Raw genomic sequence first — 21590 nt, 5'->3', positions numbered from 1 at the left:
CCCACTGACTCTTTCATTATGTGGACAAAAACACTTCAAAATGATCTTTTTAAGTGTTCCACTGAAGAACATAACTCATTCAGGTTTGGAATAAATGAGGGTGTGCTTTAATGATAAATACTGGAGTACACAGGAACACAAATAGAAAACGATAAACAGAGTATGGGCATGTTTCTGCACCTTTGAAGGGCACTTCGGGAAGGAGACGCTGTTTGTAGGCGTGTTCCAAACGAAAGTGAACAACTGAATCCCTTCATAAAGGGCCCTTCCACCATAAACGATTAAAGTAATTTAATCGTTTATGGTCATGTGACTCAGGGTGACAAGTCATTTTAAATCTAGATATGGTGGGAGAGTTGAGAGTATAAACAGAATAATTCAGGTTGTTTTGTTGTGACGAATCACACACATTTTCGTCATGCATTAATAATATTAACAGCCAGACCATTACGTACTCGCATTAGCGAACAGTGCAGTAATAGTAGGACCGGAGATATGCGTAGTCCTATAGCGTCTCATTTTAAACAAGTTGGCCATTTTGGCCAAGTTTTGTCAGTTTGACATTTTGTCAGTGCTTTACAATACATCAGTACAGAGAAGGTAAAAAACCTTTTAGAGGAGGTGATTATGAGAAGTTATTGTTAAAAAAGGGAATGTTTTTGGATTTATACTTTAAATACTTTGTCACCATCAGGGCTGAATGAGGATTTTGATATTAAGCCTTTTCTATAGTGATGTATTTATTTCTTCATCTGCTTTTAATATTATTATTAAAAGGTTTAGTTTTTTAACAAATAAGATCTTGTTATATTTTTGATACGGCTTTATAATGTATTATATACTAGTAAGAGAGTGGAATATCGAATATCAATGTTTGTTTACCCTTGTGGTTTATGTATATTTTGTTTATCGTAAGAATTTTTTCTTTTTTCTTTCTTTCTTTTAATTATTATTACCCTTATTTTTTCTTGTCACATGACTTACAATTATTTGTCACCTGCTTTTGAGTGTGTCTAATTAAGGTGATCAGCTGTTTTCTATAAAGAGCTGTTTGTATTCCTCATGTGTATTGTGCCTGATGAAGACCTGATGGTCAAAACGTTGCGCAATCAATAACATTTATTGGAGCTGCTATTTTCGGTGTGCGGACTTCATGTTTTTTTTTTTTTCATTGTCCTGCACCTGAGCCCAATTAGGGTGTTTGGTATGTGCACACCTTTTTAGTATTTTTCATGCTAAAGCAACATTTCTCATTTTTATTTAGTTTAGTGTACTAAAATAACTAAACCTGAAATAAAAATGACTAACAACTAAAAGAAAGTAAATAAATGACAAAAACACATCAAAATTACTAAAACTTTAACTAAACTGTAAATGGAAAAAGTATAATACAAAAATAAAACAATAATTTAAAATATTTAAAACACTATAATAGTATTTCAATGATACTAAAACACTGCACATATGTAACAGTGCTGCTCTTCACCCTGATGCATGCATTGCAACAGACTATATTTAATTAATTAATGCACAATCTTTGGTTTGATAATAACTCTAAGCTATATTGCGATTTCAGTTTTAATTCAATCAATTGTGCAGCCACATTTACGGATTCTAATTTTACATTGGGTTTAATTATTAGCTGTTCATCAACTCACAAACCCCCATTTATGAATCCCTGCCCTAGGGGGACGTCCGGGTGAATCTGACAAGCTAAATGACAAAAAAAAAAAAAAAAAAGGGCAGCAAAACCAAGCCTGGATTTATATACAACCCTTTATGCCTTCAAGTGATTCTGAAATGCATTGTGTAGGTTTTCGCTTTTTATATGACGACTGGTATACCTGGAAAAACAGCTAAATAAAGCTTAAGAACAAAGAGATTCAAATAATCCGCCGCAAATTACATACCATCTGATCCCGGCGGCAAAGACTTCATGGAGTCACACTAACAGGTCGGGTGGGTAGGTGTTATGGGATCGGCACAATGACGGCCGTTCCTGCAGCCCCGGCAGGACAGAGAAACCCGAGCACATGGATAAAAATGCATCACCACGGAAGCCGAGGACAACTCTGAAAAACAGAGGGAGTGCGAGACATCTAATACTAAACAAGTCAATACTTAAATACAGAACATAACATCCAACATGGCTATGACACTTAAAAACTCAATTATAACCAAACAGACAATACACACAGTGTTTCTCAAACACACAACAACTAATACATTTATCCATGCAAAAGTGTTACAAGTAATGAGAGTTATGAAATCAATTACTTTTTTCAAGTAACGAGTGAAGTAACATTACTTTTAAATATATACAACAAAATATCTGAGTTACTTTGTTTTCGCATTTATTGACTGACAGCTCAGCTGTACTAATAAGTTACACAATTACAGTAGTCAACATTTGAAGTGGATCAAAAAAGTTCATCAAAGTTGTCCTAAGACAAGAACGGGCATTGTTCAAAACTCATGTGTAACTTAGATGAAAGGTTTTGATACACTTCAAACGTTGACTACTGTAGTTACTTTTTTAGGGAGTAACACAATATTGTAATGCATTACTTTTAAAAGTAACTTTCCCCAACGCTGCAAATGACAATAGAACGAAACAACACAAATCAACGGTCTTTGGAACAGTATTTTTTTTTATTGTATGGCAGTTTTTGCATTACAAAAATACAAAAATTACAGTTTCCCTATAGTTGATTTAAGCACCCTTCATAGCTGGTTAGTACACATAAAGGCAGTGAATAAACCATTAATATCAAGTTTACTAGGCACTCATCTGGCACAGTCAGGCTGGGGGAGGCTGGGTCTAAACTGGATTTTATAATATGTAACTATGTACCATGTAGGTTTTAACACTTTCATAGAGGAACTTTTTTAAACAAGTTACCACAACAAGAACCTGTAGGGCTCAGTGTCACAATGCTGTTACAATTTTGAACACACATTCAAAACTAGGTGAACAAAGCCAGAGAAAAACATGGATTATCTATAAATACAGTTAGCAGTTTAAAATGAACCCAACTTTCTTTTCATTTTAAACCGGATTTGGTGAATATGCATGTGCTGGCGTTGCAATAAACAAATTTTGCTATACTATTACTAAATATAGACATTTTACATTTTCATTTGTTTTTCATTAAAAAATAAACATGACTTCAGAAAATGACTTCTAGCATTTCATCAAATAACCAGTAATTTGTTTAAATACTTGAATTTTTTTACAATCATGGCACCCGTTCCATTATGAAAGTTATCTTTTATAAATGATGTATCTGCACCAGTCCCTCATTTTTAAATTTAGAATTTTGATATTTGTTTAAAATGTACATTGGCCCATATAATTCTCCCAGTTCAAAGAAGCTTATTAGTTAAAATATCAAGATAAAAAAATAAAAAGCAACAGTTGATTGAAAGCAATATTAGCATGAACAGTGTAAATCTACATCGAACATTTTGGCTGCTAAAACAGTAAAATAAAATCATGTTGAGTGATAACTCATGCTAAAGGTGGCGAGTGTGAAATGTAGAAGAGGGCTTGAGGGATGCCATGGCAGTGTCAAAAGGTCAAAGGTCATGACCTTAAACCTAAAGGTCATGCCTATTAGGTAAGGAAGACGCATACACAGAGGGAAAACAGCACACTTCATTTACAATGTGCTTTCCCAGGAGGAATAATGTTGTGTGTGCAGAACAGGAAGACTGTGTCTCTAAACACTGGAACCTCTGTTTGACACAAGGTCTGCTGATGAAGTGTAAAAGCTCTCTACTGCCATCTGCAGGTTTTTTCAGTCTTTTTGCATACTTTCAATCTTCATAATGTGCATTCATTGGCACACAGAATATTTAAAGCAAAAAGGAATGTGCAAGAGTGAGGGGCATATGCAAAAAAAGCAGCATATAGACAGGCATAATGACACAAAACGTTATGAGAATATATACACATTTCATTTTGGCAATACCCCGCATTAAGCGCCCTTAGAAAAACGAGCTGAAACACCATTTGGAATGCAACTTCAATCTGGATGTTTTGGAATTACAGAAATATCTGTAGAATGATCAAGTGTAATGACAATTTGACTATTATATGGCAAACAAAAAGTGAAATAGTGTCACTGAGTAAAGAAGCCCTATTAAAGGTAAAAAAAAAACATACAAAAAAATAAAAAGCTGCCATGGTGCATTCAGCATAACTAACTGATGTTGATACAATGCATGTAAAGTTGCATTAAGGAAACCTAAGATAAGAGCAGATCTGCTCTGCTCAAATGTATGAGTGAAATGTAAGGAGGAGTAAAGTATGGTACTGGCACAATGTTAGATTGCATGTTTATGCATGCAACTGTATGTGTGTGACATGTGGAGGGTGTGTCATCAAGCTGCTCTGAATGTACCACTGAAAAAGTTCATGGTTTGCCTTTAAAAAGGCTTCATAATTACAAAACAATCAGAACAAGAACTACTGAGGGGGGAAAACTGTACAAAGAAAAAATGAATAGAAAAAGATAAATACGAGTAAAAAAACGGATTAAAAATCAGTTGCCTTTGTTTTTAAAAAAAAAGAAAAGAAAAAAAGAAAAAAAATAGATGTATACAGCTGTGGAATAAAAAATTTTTTTTACTTTCTGGCTTATTTTTAACCCTAAAGTTTATCATGAACACAAATGGATATTTTTTCACATATACTCGTAAATGTCATCTTTACTCTTTCCTAACTAAATTCATTAATTTAAAAAGAAAAAAAAGAGCAAGGCAAAGAAAAGAAAGAATATATGGAAAATGAATGCTTAATATTTTTAAGTGCACAAAAAAAAAAACTCTAAAAGCTGATCTTAGCAAATCCATGCTAAATAATGTACAAATGCATTGCGCTGAGGAATGTGAAATAGATGACGCATGGAAGATGTAGATTTACATGACTCTGCGTTTGTATACTGAGCTTACGGCGGGCGATGGATGAACACACACAGTAGAGCTCCCTCTACTGCATCAAAATCAGTGCTAAGTGCAGTGTGTTCTGCGTGTGCTTTGTGCATGTGCCTAGTTGTTGGGGTAGTACTTGGGGAAGAGGTAGAGGTCTTTACAGAGGGAGCTGGTGAACTCAGACATCTCTTTACAGCGATGATGGGCTGAACCGGGTGCGTATCCCTCTCTGCTTTTAATTCGACCATTCACCTATAGAGAACAGAGTGAACAAAATACTTTTTAGTAAGTAAAAGCCCTTTTAGCATAATTCCAAAAAAGTCCACTTAAAGGTTGTGGTATATATGTCTTCTTGCTAGTGTTGTCAAAAATATCGATATTTCGATAAATATCGACACTGAAATATCTGAACGATACCAATACTAATACACTGATACTAGCCGAGCTGCGCACTCGTCTCATTCGCTCTGGTTAAATAGCAAAAGTGAAGTGAATGGAAAGATGGCGAGTGCGGCGCCCCCGCGACCGGCTTTGGTTGATAAAGAACACAGCAGGAGTGCTATCTGGAAATATTTTGGATATGAAGCAAATGAACATGGAAAGCCGAAGGACACAAGCAAGCCAATATGCAAGAGATGCTACAGAGCAGTGCTAACAAAAGGCTCTAACACCTTTAAGGCCCCGATCACACCTGACGCGTTTTTTGCAGTGAGAGCTGCCTATTTTCAATTGGTTTCCTATGGCAGTGAGCGTTCTGCGCGCTGTTTATGCGCCTGCTGCGCCTCGCATTTTTGAAGTTGAAAAAAAAGCAACTCCGGGCGGAAAAAGCGCCTAATGTCATTCCGTTTTTTTCCACTGTCCAATAGATTGAATGGAGAGGCGGGCCTTCCGTTTTAGTGATGAAAGCTAGTTGCTTGAACACCCGGAGAGTGCGATGATGGAGTTTAAATTTGTGGTGCTCTCGTGGGTTACCAGAAGCTTAACGACTTCACGAACCGTAACTACCACAATGTTAACAGAAAGTAAATAAAGTTAATAAAAGGCTGATTTGACGTTTACTTGACTGACAGGACAGCTGTTTCAGTGGTTGCCTAGCAACATAAAAAACGCAGCGCACTGCTCGTTCTGTGTGATGGTAAGTGCTGTGCACCTCGTGTTTTCGAACCTGAGCACTATATAAATAAAGGTGACTTCATGTCGATCCAGCATTGTCAGCATTGTTTTTGCGTGTGATGCAAGCACGTTTGCGTTTAAATCTGTTCATCAAATAACGTTAATGTATTAACCAGCATTTATGCTTTTGAACAAGTGCACTACTTCAGGACATTTCTGTTCATGTAAAATATACCTCATTGTCATCTTCTAGACTTGTTATATTTAGCTTTAAATAAATAAATAAAAACTTAATATTGTGGCAGTTTTTTCTCTCCGTGGTATCGAAAATAGTATCGAATATCGATATTTTTCAAGGTATCGTATCGAAGTTAGAAATTCTAGTATCGTGACAACACTACTTGCTATGAAATCTTATCTTTAAGTAAATATAAGATTAATATTTATATTGTTAGTAATATTTCAAGATGACCACTTATTGGTGTGAAGCAACTGAGGATTACTTAATTATACATGCATTGCATTTTTACAAAAATTCTATTATAATGTGAGTATCGAATATGATACATCAGGCTTTTGAGGAAGGTATATTTGTACATATTTAAATTATAATTGTATTGCATTGCATTCTATGTTTTGGACCAACTATAACAGGGTTTCTGCACAATTTTTAAAGTCAAATTTAAGGCTTTTTAAGACCAGAATTTTTTTTTTTAAATTAATACCATGCATTATGGGTGTGCAATATTGACAAAATATGTCTCGATATTTTCAAAAGTTTTGTTAATAATTAGATAATATTTTACTGATTGTGTTTCTGTGCTTGGTGCCATGGCTGGTTTAGGCCTGTTGTTGACCGCTGGCTAACGAAGATATTCATTTTTTTATATTCTATGCAGTAGTCAGTTCACAGCAGTGACAGAAAATAAAAAATTTTATTAAGGGGTAATATTTGCCACCTTAAATTGATTTTCAGAGGCATTTTCACCAATATGGACATTTGTAGATGTATGCATCACCTTTTATGTCAAATTCTAACATTCAAATTAAATTCTATTAGAATAATTACACAATACCACTGTTACCAGTCAAATTAAATCATTAAATCAAAATCCATCTTTGCAGTGCAGAGGTGACACAGAAGCAGCATCAGAACTGGCATTAATATATTTACAATTGCATAAATAAAGCTATGAGATTGTTAAATATGAACTGATTTCTAATTTTAATGTTCTACTTAAAGGGTACTTTAAATGTGTAACTAAAACTGCCAGTAGGTGGCGGCAAGTCACTGTCTTAATGCTTAATAAGTAAGTTGAGGGAGTCATTCATTCAACCGATTTGATCAAACAACTGATTCATTCGGGAAAGAAGCAAGTGATTGTTCACTGAATCATTAAATTGATTCGTTCAAAACGTGGATTCCATTTCAAAAATCATCGCTGTCTGTTGCACTGAGACTCTGCTGTGGCTTCATTTTGAAATTCTCGTCGGCGAAATAAAGGGAAAACAAACAATATTGACAATATCGTTTATAAATGTAACTCACAATGTTAATTTATTGTTAATTTAACTGTTAACATATATTATATTAACTGTCTAATATAATTATAACTGATAAAATAAATATCACTTTGCAATTGTGCACGGGAAAACAGAACTCTTGCTGATGTGATATTGTAGGCCTATTATAACAACATAATACGATATAAATATAATACAAAAACTCATTTGGGAACATACCTATAACTGTACACATCACGCAGTGAGCACAAGAGACAAAAGCGATGTCAGCTCGCAGTGTCTCGTACATCGTTAAAACAATGATTACAATACCATAATAGACAATACACATCACACACCACTACGCACATAAAGAATGAACTGACAACTGAACTGACATTTACCAACTCACTTCTCCTCTCTGCTAATGGACGTAATGCTGCCACGAATGTGACGCGAAATGTAACGTGAACAAGCAAATCCACAAAGAAAGAATAATAAATAAAAAAGTACGCTAATTAGATAGTTCTAAGTTGGAAAACATTTAGATATGTCTAAGTCAAATTGCCATCGAAAACTTAAGACCTTTCATGAGTAAAAATAAGACTTTAAGACTTTGTATGGCCTTAAATTTTAAAAATCTAATTTAAGACTTAAGGATCTCCCTGTATAAAACTTTTTCCGATATCGATATTTTCATTTTTGATACTTGCCGATACCTGTATTTTCACTACATTTGTCATTTTTTTTGTATATATTGGGTAGAGAAACCAAAAGAATATGAATCATGTTCTTTGCTTTTGCAATCATATTAGTTTGTTTAGCGAATACATATTTCCTTCAGTTATTTTCATCCTTAATTAAGCAAGCTAAAATGTATTGTATGAACTTCTGTTACTTTTTACTGTTCATTCTTTGCTCAAACATATTTTATCTTTCATTTAATATATCACAGCACATATTTAGAGCTGCTCCAGCAGGGCTCAGTGCTGAGGATCGGGTCAGCGGTTCAAATGTTTAGACACCATTGAAATATCACAATTCTCCATTCCAATTTTGATACTACAGTAAACTTAAAACATTATTAAAGACAAGTACGCAGTCAGTAGTAAAATAAGAACAAATGATCAAATTACAAATAGTACAAATAAATACAATAGAACAAAGAAAGGCTAAAAATGAAATAAACTGTTTTTGGGGGTTTCAGGCAGATCTAACAGTAGTTTTCAGGTACAGAAATTTGAATAAAGCAATCAAATGTGAAATAACACGGTATGTTCATTACTGTATAAATTAAATACAGATGGATCTTTATGAAGGTACAAAAGTTATTCAGTCAAGAGCAGTTTGATTTGATTAACTTTGAAAGTTAGGCTGCTGATCAAATATGAATATACTGTCCCACATGCGTTTTATTTCTCAACTGTCTTCTACGTTCACTTGAGATATAACCCACTATGGACACTCGCCAAGACGGGTGTTTACACATAATTGTGTGTGAATTCGCCCGTTCAAGCACAAGACGTGTAAGAGAATATAATTCAGTATTTGTGCACCGTCAAAGGCAGCTTTCAGAGCGCTCGTTTCTGATGTTTGCGTTCATGTAACTTCGTGACCTGCAAACGTCCTGTGATAATGTATGGAACCACTCGTTATACATAAATCAGATAACAGTTCATGTTTTACTTACATACACGATTTAGTTTTAATCCAAATGACTCATGTGTGCTGAGTGAACGATCAGCAATGAAGAACATGCAACAGAAGTGCGCTCTCTCTCACAGAGAGACAGTTATCTCTTTACCGCCAGATAACGTTAATAATATATGTCATGTTTTACTTTCTTTGCCACTGACATCTAACTGATGTCCGGGGATGTGCTCGACAAGCTCACGCGTTTGTTCCGCTGTGCGCTCAATCCACTGCATGTTTTCTCTTATCAGCTCACGCACCACAGCTATATAGGCGTTACTACATTTTGTTTAACATTCCACTAAGTAGATACATTTACTTCATAGACCGCCTTGTTTTTTATCCACATTATACTCTCTGTTGTCTGTGTTTATTTGTGCTGTACACAAATATAAAAATATACAGATAGGCCTATAATTTAATATGTGGTAAGTGGTTCTCATCTATGGCTTTAATAGGCTATTTCACAATTAATTTATGTGAAAATTTGTAATAAGAAATAAAACCATTTTTTAGGGTGAACATGCATTCCTTTTGGAGATGCCGAATGTTTTGTTTAAGTATTTGACTTGCTGTAGCCACATTACAATAGACAGTTTAATATATTACCTACAGACCTACATTACCCTGCATTGTGAAGGGCCAGTGTCAAAGTCCAGCACACTTCTGAATGGTTGGTGCCAGTTTTCGTAATGCATTTCAGAATGGTAGGTGTCACTTTATAATGGTTTGTGGCATTTTCTCTCAAACTTGTTTACAATTATATAAAATAACAGATTGGTAAATGTCAATTTGTAATGGCACATACCCCTGCTGGTTGGTGCCACTTTAATTAGAACATTTCACTTTTTTAGTTGTGGCCACCAAAAATATCATTTATAATTGGCTTATGTGCGCAAGATGTTTATGTGCCACTTAATGTTAATACCGCCTCTGTAAAAGCCTGATGCATATAATATGATACTCACCAAAAAAACATATTTCCCCCCAAATTTTTTTTAAAGGTTCAATAAACTAAAAAAAATTAATATTTTTTTCTGACTATTTCATGTCAGGCTTTACAGGATGTTGCATGTAGTGAATAAGGTTTTATGAAAGTTTGTATCTAAAATCTGATTTTGAATTTAATATTCATCTGTAAGGTACAAAACATAAAATGTTTGGAAACCATAAATGGTCAAAAATCTGTCTACTCAAAAAAAGTACATTGGACTTAAAAGTTTTACCTGCACAAGCATGTCTGACAGGTGTGTGTTATTGGCTCTCTGTCTGAAGGCTGTGTTCAGCTCCTGAATAAACCAGGACCCTTTCTTGGTGTTTCTCATCGCAGCAGTGCCTGAAGCACAAAACACACACAAAACACAACACGTCAGCAATCTGCTTAGCCTCTAAATATGACATGATGGATGAATATAAAATCACTTAATGTGTGGTTAGGGAATATACAACAATGTGTACACACTGAAACCTTTGAGGGTGGCGAAGCCACAGATCATATCAGATCTCTGGGGTAGTTTGACTCTCAGACTCTCCCTTTCTTTCTCCATCCTCACTTTGTTGTCTCTCTCCTCCTCTCTCCCAGCATCCCTCTGTTCACAGCCTGGAGATTGAGTCCGCTCTTGGCCATCTAACTGGTCCACGCCATTGTCCATCTCCTCTGAAATATAAAGAAAGGTTTGTTTGCTTGCTTGTTAACAATTTAACACCATGCCAGCTTTGATCACTATTTAGGGCCTGAGCACCGATGGTGCGAGGACCCTATTAATTGCTCTGGAATTTAGATTTCAAGTTTTAGATTTCATGGCCAAGTTAAAATACAATAAACTCAACACTGACTCAAATCTATTCAAATGTTTCAGCTGATTAAACAAATAAAATTTTGGCATGAGGCATGTAATGGTAGATCTCTCAAACTTATATTAGCAACCGAAACAACCGATTTGCAAGTATTGTATCATTCATTGAATGTGTCAGCACTTATTTCTGAGAAATACTGCTATATATTGCACAATACACATTTAAAAATTTTTTTTTTTTAAATACATTACTAGTCAAAACCATGACTATTCAGTCCATCTTGTCCATTTCTTTTTGGGTTTCTTAAAATTTGGTTTTGTAAAACTATTCATAAATTGTTCAAATCTGTATACAAAATTAATTATTGTAAGCACTGAAACCTTTAGATCAAAATCTTTTTTAAAAATGAGAAAAAGTCAGTTGTTATTTTAGTATTATTTATTATATAATACTATAGTAATACTATAGTATTTATTCGTGTATACATATTATTTTTATTGTAACTTCAGTTTAAGTAATTCTGTCCAGTGTTTGTCATTTTTATTATTATTTTCTATCTTTCAATTTATATTTAAATAAAAAAAAATGTCAGTTCTAGTTTTAGAAATTTTAGTACTTCAACTTATTTTTTTTATTTTAATTTTTCAATTAATGAAAACCATTTTTATAATTAGTTTAATTTAATTTTGTCCAAATGTTTGACTGGTAGTGTATATTTAAAGGGGTAGTTCACCCAAAATTGAAAATTCTGTCAGTAATTACTCACCCTCATGTTGTTCCAACCCCGTAAGACTTTCGTTCATCTTCGGAACACAAATTAAGATATTTTTTATTAAATCTGAGAGCTGTCTCACTCCTTCATAGGCTCTATGTAATTTCATTCTGCCGACCCAGAAAAGTTAGTAAAGACATCGTTAAAATAGTCCAAGTGACTACAGTGGCTCAACCTTTATCAAGCAACGAGAATACTTTTTGTGCACAATAAAAAAAACCTTTATTCAACTATTCATTTTCTTCCATGTGGGCCTCTGACGAGAATTTACAAGAGCGCCACGATGCATGCGCGAGAACTGAGAAGATTAGAGAAGCTTGTAAACAGACAAGCTGTGTCCCAAATGACGCACTATACACCATACACTTATATACTATGTACACTACAAAATGGCATAGAATAGTGCACAAGTACGCTATTTGGGACGCAGCTACAGTGTAGCGCTTCTGGCTATGACAGGACTTAATCTGCGTCATTTTCTCAGTTCTCGCGCATGCGTCGTGGTGCTCTCATGAACTCATGTCAGACGCTCATACTGAAGAAAATGAATAGTCTAATAGTCGAATAAAGTCATTTCTTTGCGCACAAAAAAGTATTCTTGCCGCTTGATAAACTTAAGGTTGAACCACTGTAGTCACTTGGACTATTTTAACGATGTCTTTACTAACTTTTCTGGGCCGGCAGATGCAATTACCTAGCAGCCTATGAAGGAGTGTGACAGCTCTCAGATTTCATCAAACATATCTGGTTAAATAACTGATAACTCTCACCTCCTCGACAAGCCTGAATGAAGAACATCTTTGGCTTATTCTGGAGCAGAGGGCAGCGGGCGTTATCAAAAACCTCAAACACCCAGTCCAACTGAAAGACAGAGACATTGAAGAGTTGAATCTCTGTCTGTGGTTTAAAACTCTGATTTCTAAAGGAATCTTAAGCAAGGAAGCAAATTTACTTAACTTTATAAATGTAAAACTGTATCTATAACAAAAAATTAGGTATTAAAATCAGGTGCACCTCCACTAGCTGTCCGTCTGTCCCGTAAATGGATCCCTCAACACCATGAGACAGTAAACACACAACAGCACAGTCATACTCTGCATGATCCTGCCGCTGGGCAAACTGTTCTAGGCACTGGCGCATTGCCTAGAAAACACACCCAAATCAAACTTTTTTTATTAATAAATCACTTTGCTTTGCAGGGCAGTCTGACTCTGCAGCGTGTCTAACTCACCTCTGCTGTTAGGTCTTTGCGCAGGCTGACTGTGAAATCCATCTCTGTGAAAAGTCTCCTCAGCGTCTCCTCATCCACCTCTCCACCCCTCCGGATGTCCAAATCAGTGTTTGCCGAGTCAAACCTCACATTACTCAGCACCAGAGCCAATCCTCGCGGGCAAGAGCGCATTGGGTAAGCCTAAAAGGAAAGGGATTTGCATAGAGGATCACACTGAGCTAAAATAGCGTAAATATATATGCAAATAAAGTGGGTAATTGTGTGTGAGTGTGCAGTGATAGGAAGAGAGTTTGTGTCCTAATACCTGTGACCTGTGGGACTGGTAAAATTCCGGTGTGCAGGGAAGTACCGCTGTGGTCACGGGACAGTCAGCATCTAAATGCATCTCCATGGACTCTAAAACATACAAAACATTTTTTTTTTGTATAATACTTTCTTATATAACAACTTAGTTTCTGATCCTCTAATTTGATTGGCTGAGGGGTGTTCCAAGAGCACTAAAATGTATTATAAAATAGTTATTGTTTACTAAAACCATAACAAACCATTTTCTGTAATATAAATATTAGATGGAAAAACTTCAACAAAAAATAAATACAATTAAAATACTTCAAATTAATTATTTTATAAAATTAAAATAAAACTAAAAGCACATAACAAAATGACAAACTTAAACTAAAATTAAAGCTACACTAGGCAACTTTTTGATATAAAAAAACAACAACAAATTTTTATTTAATGAGAGAGTTTAAAAAAATCCATCTTCCAAACCTTTAGTCTTTACTTTACCCAAATACACTATAGTAATGATTTATATTTTAGATCTGTCTGGACAGATTTCGACAAACATTACATAAATACAACATTTGCCTGTGCGTGTCACATCATAAATGTAGACAAAGAAAAATAGCTATGACTGTCGGTAGTGTGAAGCTAAAAGTTTGTCGTCATTAAAGTATCATTAAAAATGCTAAATATCCATGGAATCACCGGTTGTATTAAAAAAAAAAAAGTATTAATTTATTTGGCCATACTCTCTGATAATATGTCCTGTATAGCCCCTTTCACACAGAGATTCCGGAAAATACACGGATAAAGTGACCCGGGATTTGATTTTGGTTCATTCACACTGCCAGTGATTTTCCGGAATCAGAATCAAACCCGTGTATGTCCCGGAAAGACACGTGACATCGATGTGACTTGTAATGTCTCAGCAGCGTCTTCAGTTTGCTTATGAGCTGCGAAACCACGCTTGTGCATTTATTTCTCTGATTCGATCATAAAATTGCGCATTTCGTACCGTTTCACAGCTGGCGAACGATCCCGGCTTCAGCGTCATCACTACGACACGGCATTATTACGGCTTTTGTTCACACAGCGCGCGTTCCGGGACTGAACACGGCAATGTTACTAGGTCCCCAACCCGGCATCGATCCCGGCATTAAACCCGGGTCATGTTTGCGTTCACACAGAAGGCGTTCTGGCAATTTGCCGGCAATTTCCCGGGTTCAATGCGCTGTGTGAAAGGGGCTTATGTGTACTGCGATGCTTCGAACTGCATTCATCGGTGTGGAGGAGCAAAGCACAACAAAAACAATGCTCTTCCACAACTCATGCAGTTTTATCTTTTAACCGCTAGAGGGCCAAAGGTTACATAGTGTAGCTTTAAAATGAAACCTGAAAATACAAAATAAAAAGTTAATTCAAACTATCATTAAATACTATAATAGTATATAAATGTAACTAAAATAACACTGATATAACAGCAGCACTGTTTGTGAACTGTGCTTATCAGTGATTGTGTACGCATTACATAAATTCTGCCATGACATTAGCATAGTTTTATATAGTGCACAAACACAAATAAAAGCACACTAAAGTGCTCACCATAAGTCCTGGCTCTTTTTGCAGGTATCACACATTCCTGAGTTGGGAGAGATAGTGGGGGCTCTGAAAAGCTTTTCTGTAAAGATTTTTAAAAAACACACACATGCACAAAATCACTCTTCTACATTAGCTACAGGCTTTATGTGTGAATACATACAACAGAAAGTTCAAGTCAGTGTATTACTCACTATTCCAGGTGAAAGGAGAGTTTGTACTTGTCTGTTTGGTTTTTGTGAAAGAATCACTGCAGTTTGGGTGTGGTAAACTGGAGCACAATATGGACGTTGCTGCACAGTTTTAGTCCTACTCTCTCTCCCTTTTATTCTACTGACCCAGCTCTGACCTCTGAGGGTGGCTCAATTTCTATATGTCTCATGGTCATAAGATTTATACCACAACTCTTCCTGTCACTTATTGTCTAGGAAGATTTTGTATTTTGTATAAGAACATTTTTTAAATAGTTTATTTTATTATGCATAGTTTACTTATTAAAACTGCCAATATAAACAAAACAAATATTCTTTTATCTCTTGTCATTAAGTGCAGATCATCAAGTAAATAGCTGCTTTAGAGGACAATTTTTTTTAATAATGACGCACAAAGTTTCTTTTCACTTCTGTTATCCTTGCCTCCCTGTTTCTTATCAGATGTGCTGTCATCACTAAGAAAGACTTTCCCCGTCCCTAACTACTTGATCACTAGGGCTGCCCCTAATAGAAGAGGCTTAGTCGACCAAAAATTGTATTAGTTAGAAAAAAGAAATCTTGTGGCGAAGTCACGCAGTCCGTGAGGGACAGATGGTTAATGGCAGGTCCCTGTGGTAATTACAGTATGTCGGGCAGAAAATACATACGTTTGCCTATCATCCATCGGCCTTAAATTTCATTGCCCGAATTTTTTTTTAGCAGTGACGGAAAAATCTAGATAACAATGAGTGAGATGTATTGTACCTTGTAACTGTAATTCTCACCCCTGTCCCACTTGGTGGCGAGTGCGCTCTTGCTGACTATCAAGTTAATTGTCAACAAATGGCTTTTCTGAGTAATGTGACATTGTTTACAAGCTGTTTTTTTTTTTTTTTTTTTTTGACAACACTGATTGAGCGATTACATGAGAGACATGATACGGATTTCGGTAAATTGGACTGTATCTTTCAACATATTTTTTGATGTTTGTTCATGTTTATTTCCTTCTGTAACGTAGTAAAGAGGAAGGAATTGGATCGCGTTCACTCACGCTCCGCTTGAGCTCAGGCGCTACAGTGATCTCAAAGTTTGTGGTGATTGCATGAAGTAATCAAAAGTTACAGCATTTGGAACAGTGTTAATTTCGTTGACGAAAAATATTATTCCCTTTTTTTCCCTAAGACAAGACGATGAGAGACGACACCCACATCATTAAACGATAACTGTGACTATATCAACACATGCAATATTGAACACTGCAACCATTATATTCTTATAGAAACCTGTCAAGTCAGTCTGACTGGGTGTGATCCTGAAGTGGAGGCACCAACTCACGTCTTTCTCAGTGAAGTCCATAAGCAGGCTGCGGAGGTGCTGTTGCTCTGTCGCAGTAAGAGCATCACAGAAGCTGCTAAATGCCGAAGGGCCACGTTTTGGCAAAAGAAACAACAAATGGCGACTCTTGCCCTGGGATGTCGATTTAGCCTGAAAGATTCAAATCATGCCAAGGTTAAAATTAATCTCAAAGCATTATTTCTGATGCTTGACACTGGAGGTCGGATTATGATACCAATAACCAAGTTGGGCAGTACCTGATTAATTAACCAATAGCTTTTTTTTTTTTTACTGATACTGGTGCTGAATCTAATGCAAAAAAAATACAATAAATAAATAAATAAAGTGTGGAAAGAGCGGTCCCTTTGTAATCACTAAAAAGTTGTCACTCATCTCTAGGGCTGGGTCTGGTACAAATTGATTTTCGATACTCGATGGTATCGAGGCAATTCGGTCGGTGTAAAATATAGATTAATCTGTATTTAAGTTACAAAAGCTATTCAGTCAAGATCAGTGAGTGATTTTCTTTTTTGACAGATTTGCAGGTTTATTTTAGGCTGCTGTCACTTTAAGACCTAATGCACACAACAACAAAGAACTGTCACATGCGTTTTCTTTCTCAACTGTTTATGTTCACTTAAGACATAACCTACTGTGTTTACAAGGATATTTTTACAGAATTTTGTGTGTATTTCTCTGTTCACAAAAGGGAACTCAATTAAGTTTTTGCGTCTTCTTTGGCTTGAATGGTTTAAAATCACATTAAAATGTGCACACAGGAATCGATAAGTGGAATCGAAATTTTTATTTTATAACAAGTATTTTTGATTCCAGAATTGGAATCGATTTGCGATTCCAAACCTTATTGAAAAGATCAACAAGCATGTATTCGATTGGCTATACTGCTCAATGCTACAAAACACTTTCTAAATAGAAACCTTTGATGCTCTCCAGAGCATCGACCGTTTGCTAAATCTGTTTAACTAATATGATATTATTACAGTATCAACAGGGTGCTCTTGCTTTCGTTTGAGAATGCTTAGCACCCTCTAGTCCCCGTAGAACTCAACCCCGTTGATGTATTCAATTGTATGTACTCTCTTTTAAAGCACATTGGCCCTCATTTATCATCCTTGCGTAGAAACGGGCGTATATGTTGGAGTAAGATTATGCTTACACTCTTCTCACCGCCTGATTTATGAAGCTGTGCGTACCTTTGAAATCCAGGTGTACGCAATACCTGCGCTTGATAAATGCCGCGGCTGAAAACGAGCGTCATTAGAATAACACGCCCCTATATATTCAAGTCTCCGCTCCCCCCACGCCCTCATTTTACGCCATGGACACACGGAAGACAGCAAAGAAGAGAAACTTCTTTGAGAAAGCGAAACCAGGGAAGTGCAAAGAAACAAAATTGATTTCTAGATTTTTATTAATGACGCTTATTGTTATTTAGAAGAAGAATGTCGTTATTATTATTATTTGTATTATTATTATTATTATTATTTAAAAGAAGAAGAATGTCATTTTTATTATTTTGTCAGTCTGAATTATTTTTTTGGTCATTGAAAGCCTTTCATTACTAAACCCAGTCCGTGCACACCTGCCGGGCCTAACCCTGGCCTAACCATCGTTTCAAAGAATAGTAGGCTACAACGGCGAGCGCGTCGAGTAGAAACGCCTCGTCCGTTTGGGGAGGTGCGCGCGCAGTCTGCGGAGACTCGCGCTGCGGAGCCAGGCGAAAGTATAAACAAGGCTTGAAACGTCAGGTAAAGCGCAGGCTCGCAACTTAAGAAATACATATGCCTACAATTCAAATGCTTTGGTAAAGTCACACAAATTAAACATTGAAGTCCATGTTGCACAAAAATAAATACTGAAGTTTATAATTACTATGTTGTTGTTTTTTTACAGTGGGTCATAATATATCATATCTTTTAGTTTGTCAGTGCGTTTTGTGGTGTTAGGAATTGTTTTTCTGCGCATTCCCGCACTCAAAACGCGCGTACACCACCTCCTGAGCTGGCGTAGGATTTGAGCATGCCGTACGCCAACGTCCATATTGATAAATCTCAAAGTCACCGTGGTTTTGGGTGTACGCCAGGTGTACGCTGGAAATTTGGTGTACGCACTTTTGATAAATGAGGGCCATTATGATTAGCTAGTAAAAATTAAAATATGTATTACAGTGAAGATTTTTTTTCTACTGAAATCAGATATGTTCCTGATTTTTTACGTATCTCTCGGCTGCATGAACATCACACATCTGGCAACTTAGCTGGCTAACAAATCCATAAGCGTGCCAGCTGTATATAAACTAATGCATATAGACCGTAATTATAATGACATTTAAACATTTGTTTCGGATTTGCGTGAATTTTTGTCACATTGTTCTAATCACTTGAGGTACTAATGTTAACGGCTCTTCTCTACTAATGCAGCATATTGTATTTTTAAATATACCAGCGTGCTCTGTAGTTTACTGTATACATTAGAATTGCAGGATAATGGTTAAACTGATAATCATATATATAATCACGATTATTTTGCTCAAAATTATAAATCGCGATTATTTTATCAAAAGGGTTAATGCACACTTCACCTAAAAGGCGTTTAGATGGCACAACGTCATTTAACCAACGAAAATTATATGACGATACAAAACACATGGTTTTGGTGAGCGCTTTGTAATCTGTGATTGGCATTTGATTTTCTAAGTGACACAATTCGTTTGCACACGAGACATAGAAAGTGTTGATTACAGCTTTCCATTTTGAATTTCAGTTGCAACAACATTCTCTGTTTGCAAAATATTTGCAGTGATTTCACGTGGATCTAAAATTAAGCTTTACACTTACCATTATGCTCTCGGTCATGTTTTCTGTGAGGATTCCATCTTGTTGCAGACACTGGATCAGTAAATCATCCACCACTAAGTCCTGCAGCAACGTTACGGAGTTCTTCCTGAGTGCTCGTCTCTCCCATTCTTTCATGCCACACTCTCCCAGCATGATGAACCGCTAAATTAAAAAAAGAAAAATAACAGACACAAATTACAAAACATTCAATGTAACAAAGTTTATATAACACTAACTTAGGTTTTCGTTTATCGTAAGATAAGCTGTTATTACAGCTATAAAAATATACACATATAAATATCAAATAATAGACTATATATATATATATATTTTTTTTATATATATATATAAACATATATAATAATTATATATATATTATATGTATATGTATATATAAAAAACATATATATATAAAATGTAATAATAAAATTATATTAAAACATAAGCAAGTGGTCATTTATTATTATAATTATAGATATTCCTTATATATTATTATAAGGAAAATGAAGCTTATTCTAAGGGACACTAATAAGACTGCATTGTAACATTACTTCATTAATGTATTCATGTTTTATTAATTGTTATGAAGTATTGGGAGATCATAGTAGTATTTGTTGTGGTGATAGCTTAATCTGATTTCAAATTAAAAAATATTTTATTATAGTACTTCTTTAGTATTGACAATGACAAAGTCAAAAACATAATTAATTTTACTATATATACACAAATTAATTTTTTATTTTTTGGGGGTGAAAGGGTCCTTCCGTGCTATAAGTTAAACCCGAATCACATACTCGCACGCGCACAGGTGAGGAGTGTCAAGTGGTCTACATGCCTTCACAGCCTTCTGCTAGTGTCTGCTAAGTTATAATGCCTACAAGCCACGGTTCACTTTACCTGTTGTGTTACAGCCCTCGTCGTGTGGAGATGACAGTAAAAGACACTACACGAATGATGTATGAAAGATGATGCTGATTTGAAGTAAATCCAGAATGATGAATGCCAGCTCGCGCTGCGACTAGCTTAGCATGCTAACGTAATCAAAACAAAACCACAACTGTCAATATAAAACACTTCTGACACTAACTAAAGCATAAAAGCAGAACAGCCGCTAAAATGCACCTCAAATCGTTTTTTTTTTTTTTTTACTCCTTTCTGCTGTTTATAAAGTTGGCGACCGATAAAAAATTTAACTGAATTAACAACGAGCTACACAATACTATTAGCTGTCAGGTGCTAGCGCTTCATGCGAGCTTTGTTTTCCTAGACGCAGAATTCGTCCTTTTAAATGTCATTTTCTCTTTGTTTTTCGTCGTCGTACACGAGGCTAGTACACGAGGAACGACAGAGTTTGTGCTGAAAAACGGACGAGTATTTTTAAAATATAACTGACAGTACGCTGATTCTCTCTGTACAAACTTCCGCGGGTACGGATGCAGCGAGGCAGCCAATCAGCATTGTGTGTGAAGATGATTGACGTGAGCAGCAGCCTATCAGAGCCCCGCCCGCCCACTTAAGGGGCTGATATTGATGTTTAATCCACTTATTTGAAATTTGAAACTTGTGTAATACCACACAGACGTTTCCATGGTTTAAAATGAACATTAAATACCAGCACACCTTCAAGACTCATTTCTGTTCACTGAACAATTTTTATTATTTCAAGTTTACATATTTCCCAGACTTTTTCAGTATAATACAATAAATCTATAAATCCCAGACTGCAACTGGAACTGGAATGCCTATTAAATGGGACTCTATTAAACCAACAGCCTCAAACTCGAAGTAAACAACTTCCTGACGGTTTAAAACTTGCAATTCTGTTATATAAACACTCCTTTTGTCCTAGTTTTTGATTTTTTTTTAAATATATTATGTTTATTTATTTATTTATTTTAGACTTTAATATGCATTTATTTAGATTAGTTTTACTGTGAGAGCTTGCTTCTCAAATAGTCACACCTTGTGATCATTGTCATTGATTTATGATACATTGATATATATATATATATATAGCCTATATATATATATATATATACACACAGTACTGTGCAGGAATTGCCAATATAATATTAGATATATTATAATATATAATTGTTATATACAAAATATAGCCTACATAATTCAGATTTAGACTAGCACAAATGTTTATAGGCCTAGTACATGCCACAACATACATGTTAAACCATAAGATATAAATGCTACATCTTTCTTTTCATCTATTGTTATAGCAATAGAATTAAGGTATGTTATTGTCCACACCATGACGATAACTATAACGA

General features: G+C 35.4%; 1 protein-coding gene across 3 annotated transcripts; it reads right to left on the bottom strand.

Annotated features, from left to right (window-relative positions):
• Positions 1-4575: 4575 nt before the first annotated feature.
• Positions 4576-20739, bottom strand: casp2 (caspase 2, apoptosis-related cysteine peptidase). Of its 3 annotated transcripts, XM_084385565.1 has the most exons (12): positions 20431-20739; positions 20206-20339; positions 19309-19470; positions 16451-16600; positions 14931-15006; positions 13348-13439; positions 13044-13223; positions 12827-12955; positions 12583-12673; positions 10706-10900; positions 10470-10579; positions 4576-5187 (listed from the first exon to the last, which is right to left on the bottom strand). In XM_084385565.1, exons 3-12 carry the CDS (start codon positions 19459-19461, stop codon positions 5053-5055), a joined length of 1311 nt encoding a protein of 436 aa, XP_084241691.1. In that variant the 5' UTR covers positions 19462-19470; positions 20206-20339; positions 20431-20739; the 3' UTR covers positions 4576-5052. The 3 variants fall into 3 exon arrangements, with proteins under 3 accessions (XP_084241691.1, XP_084241690.1, XP_084241692.1); XM_084385564.1 differs by having other exon boundaries at positions 20206-20739; XM_084385566.1 differs by having other exon boundaries at positions 10712-10900; positions 20206-20739.
• Positions 20740-21590: the final 851 nt, after the last annotated feature.

Source organism: Rutilus rutilus, assembly GCF_951802725.1.
Source record: "Rutilus rutilus genome assembly, chromosome: 17".
Taxonomy (NCBI): Eukaryota; Metazoa; Chordata; class Actinopteri; order Cypriniformes; family Leuciscidae; genus Rutilus; species Rutilus rutilus.
Note: the sequence above shows the minus strand (reverse complement) of the source record. Positions and strands in the feature narration are given on the sequence as shown.

What these genes read in the sequence shown, in the direction of transcription:
- casp2 (XM_084385564.1), bottom strand. Translation starts at nt 19,461, where the DNA reads ATGCTGGGAGAGTGTGGCATGAAAGAATGGGAGAGACGAGCACTCAGG. An exon ending in CAGACGGACAGCTAGTGGAG is followed by an intron (nt 12,674 to 12,826) that starts GTGCACCTGATT and finishes TCTGTCTTTCAG; the next exon opens with TTGGACTGGGTGTTTGAGGT. An exon ending in CATTCAGGCTTGTCGAGGAG is followed by an intron (nt 10,901 to 12,582) that starts GTGAGAGTTATC and finishes TTTATATTTCAG; the next exon opens with AGGAGATGGACAATGGCGTG.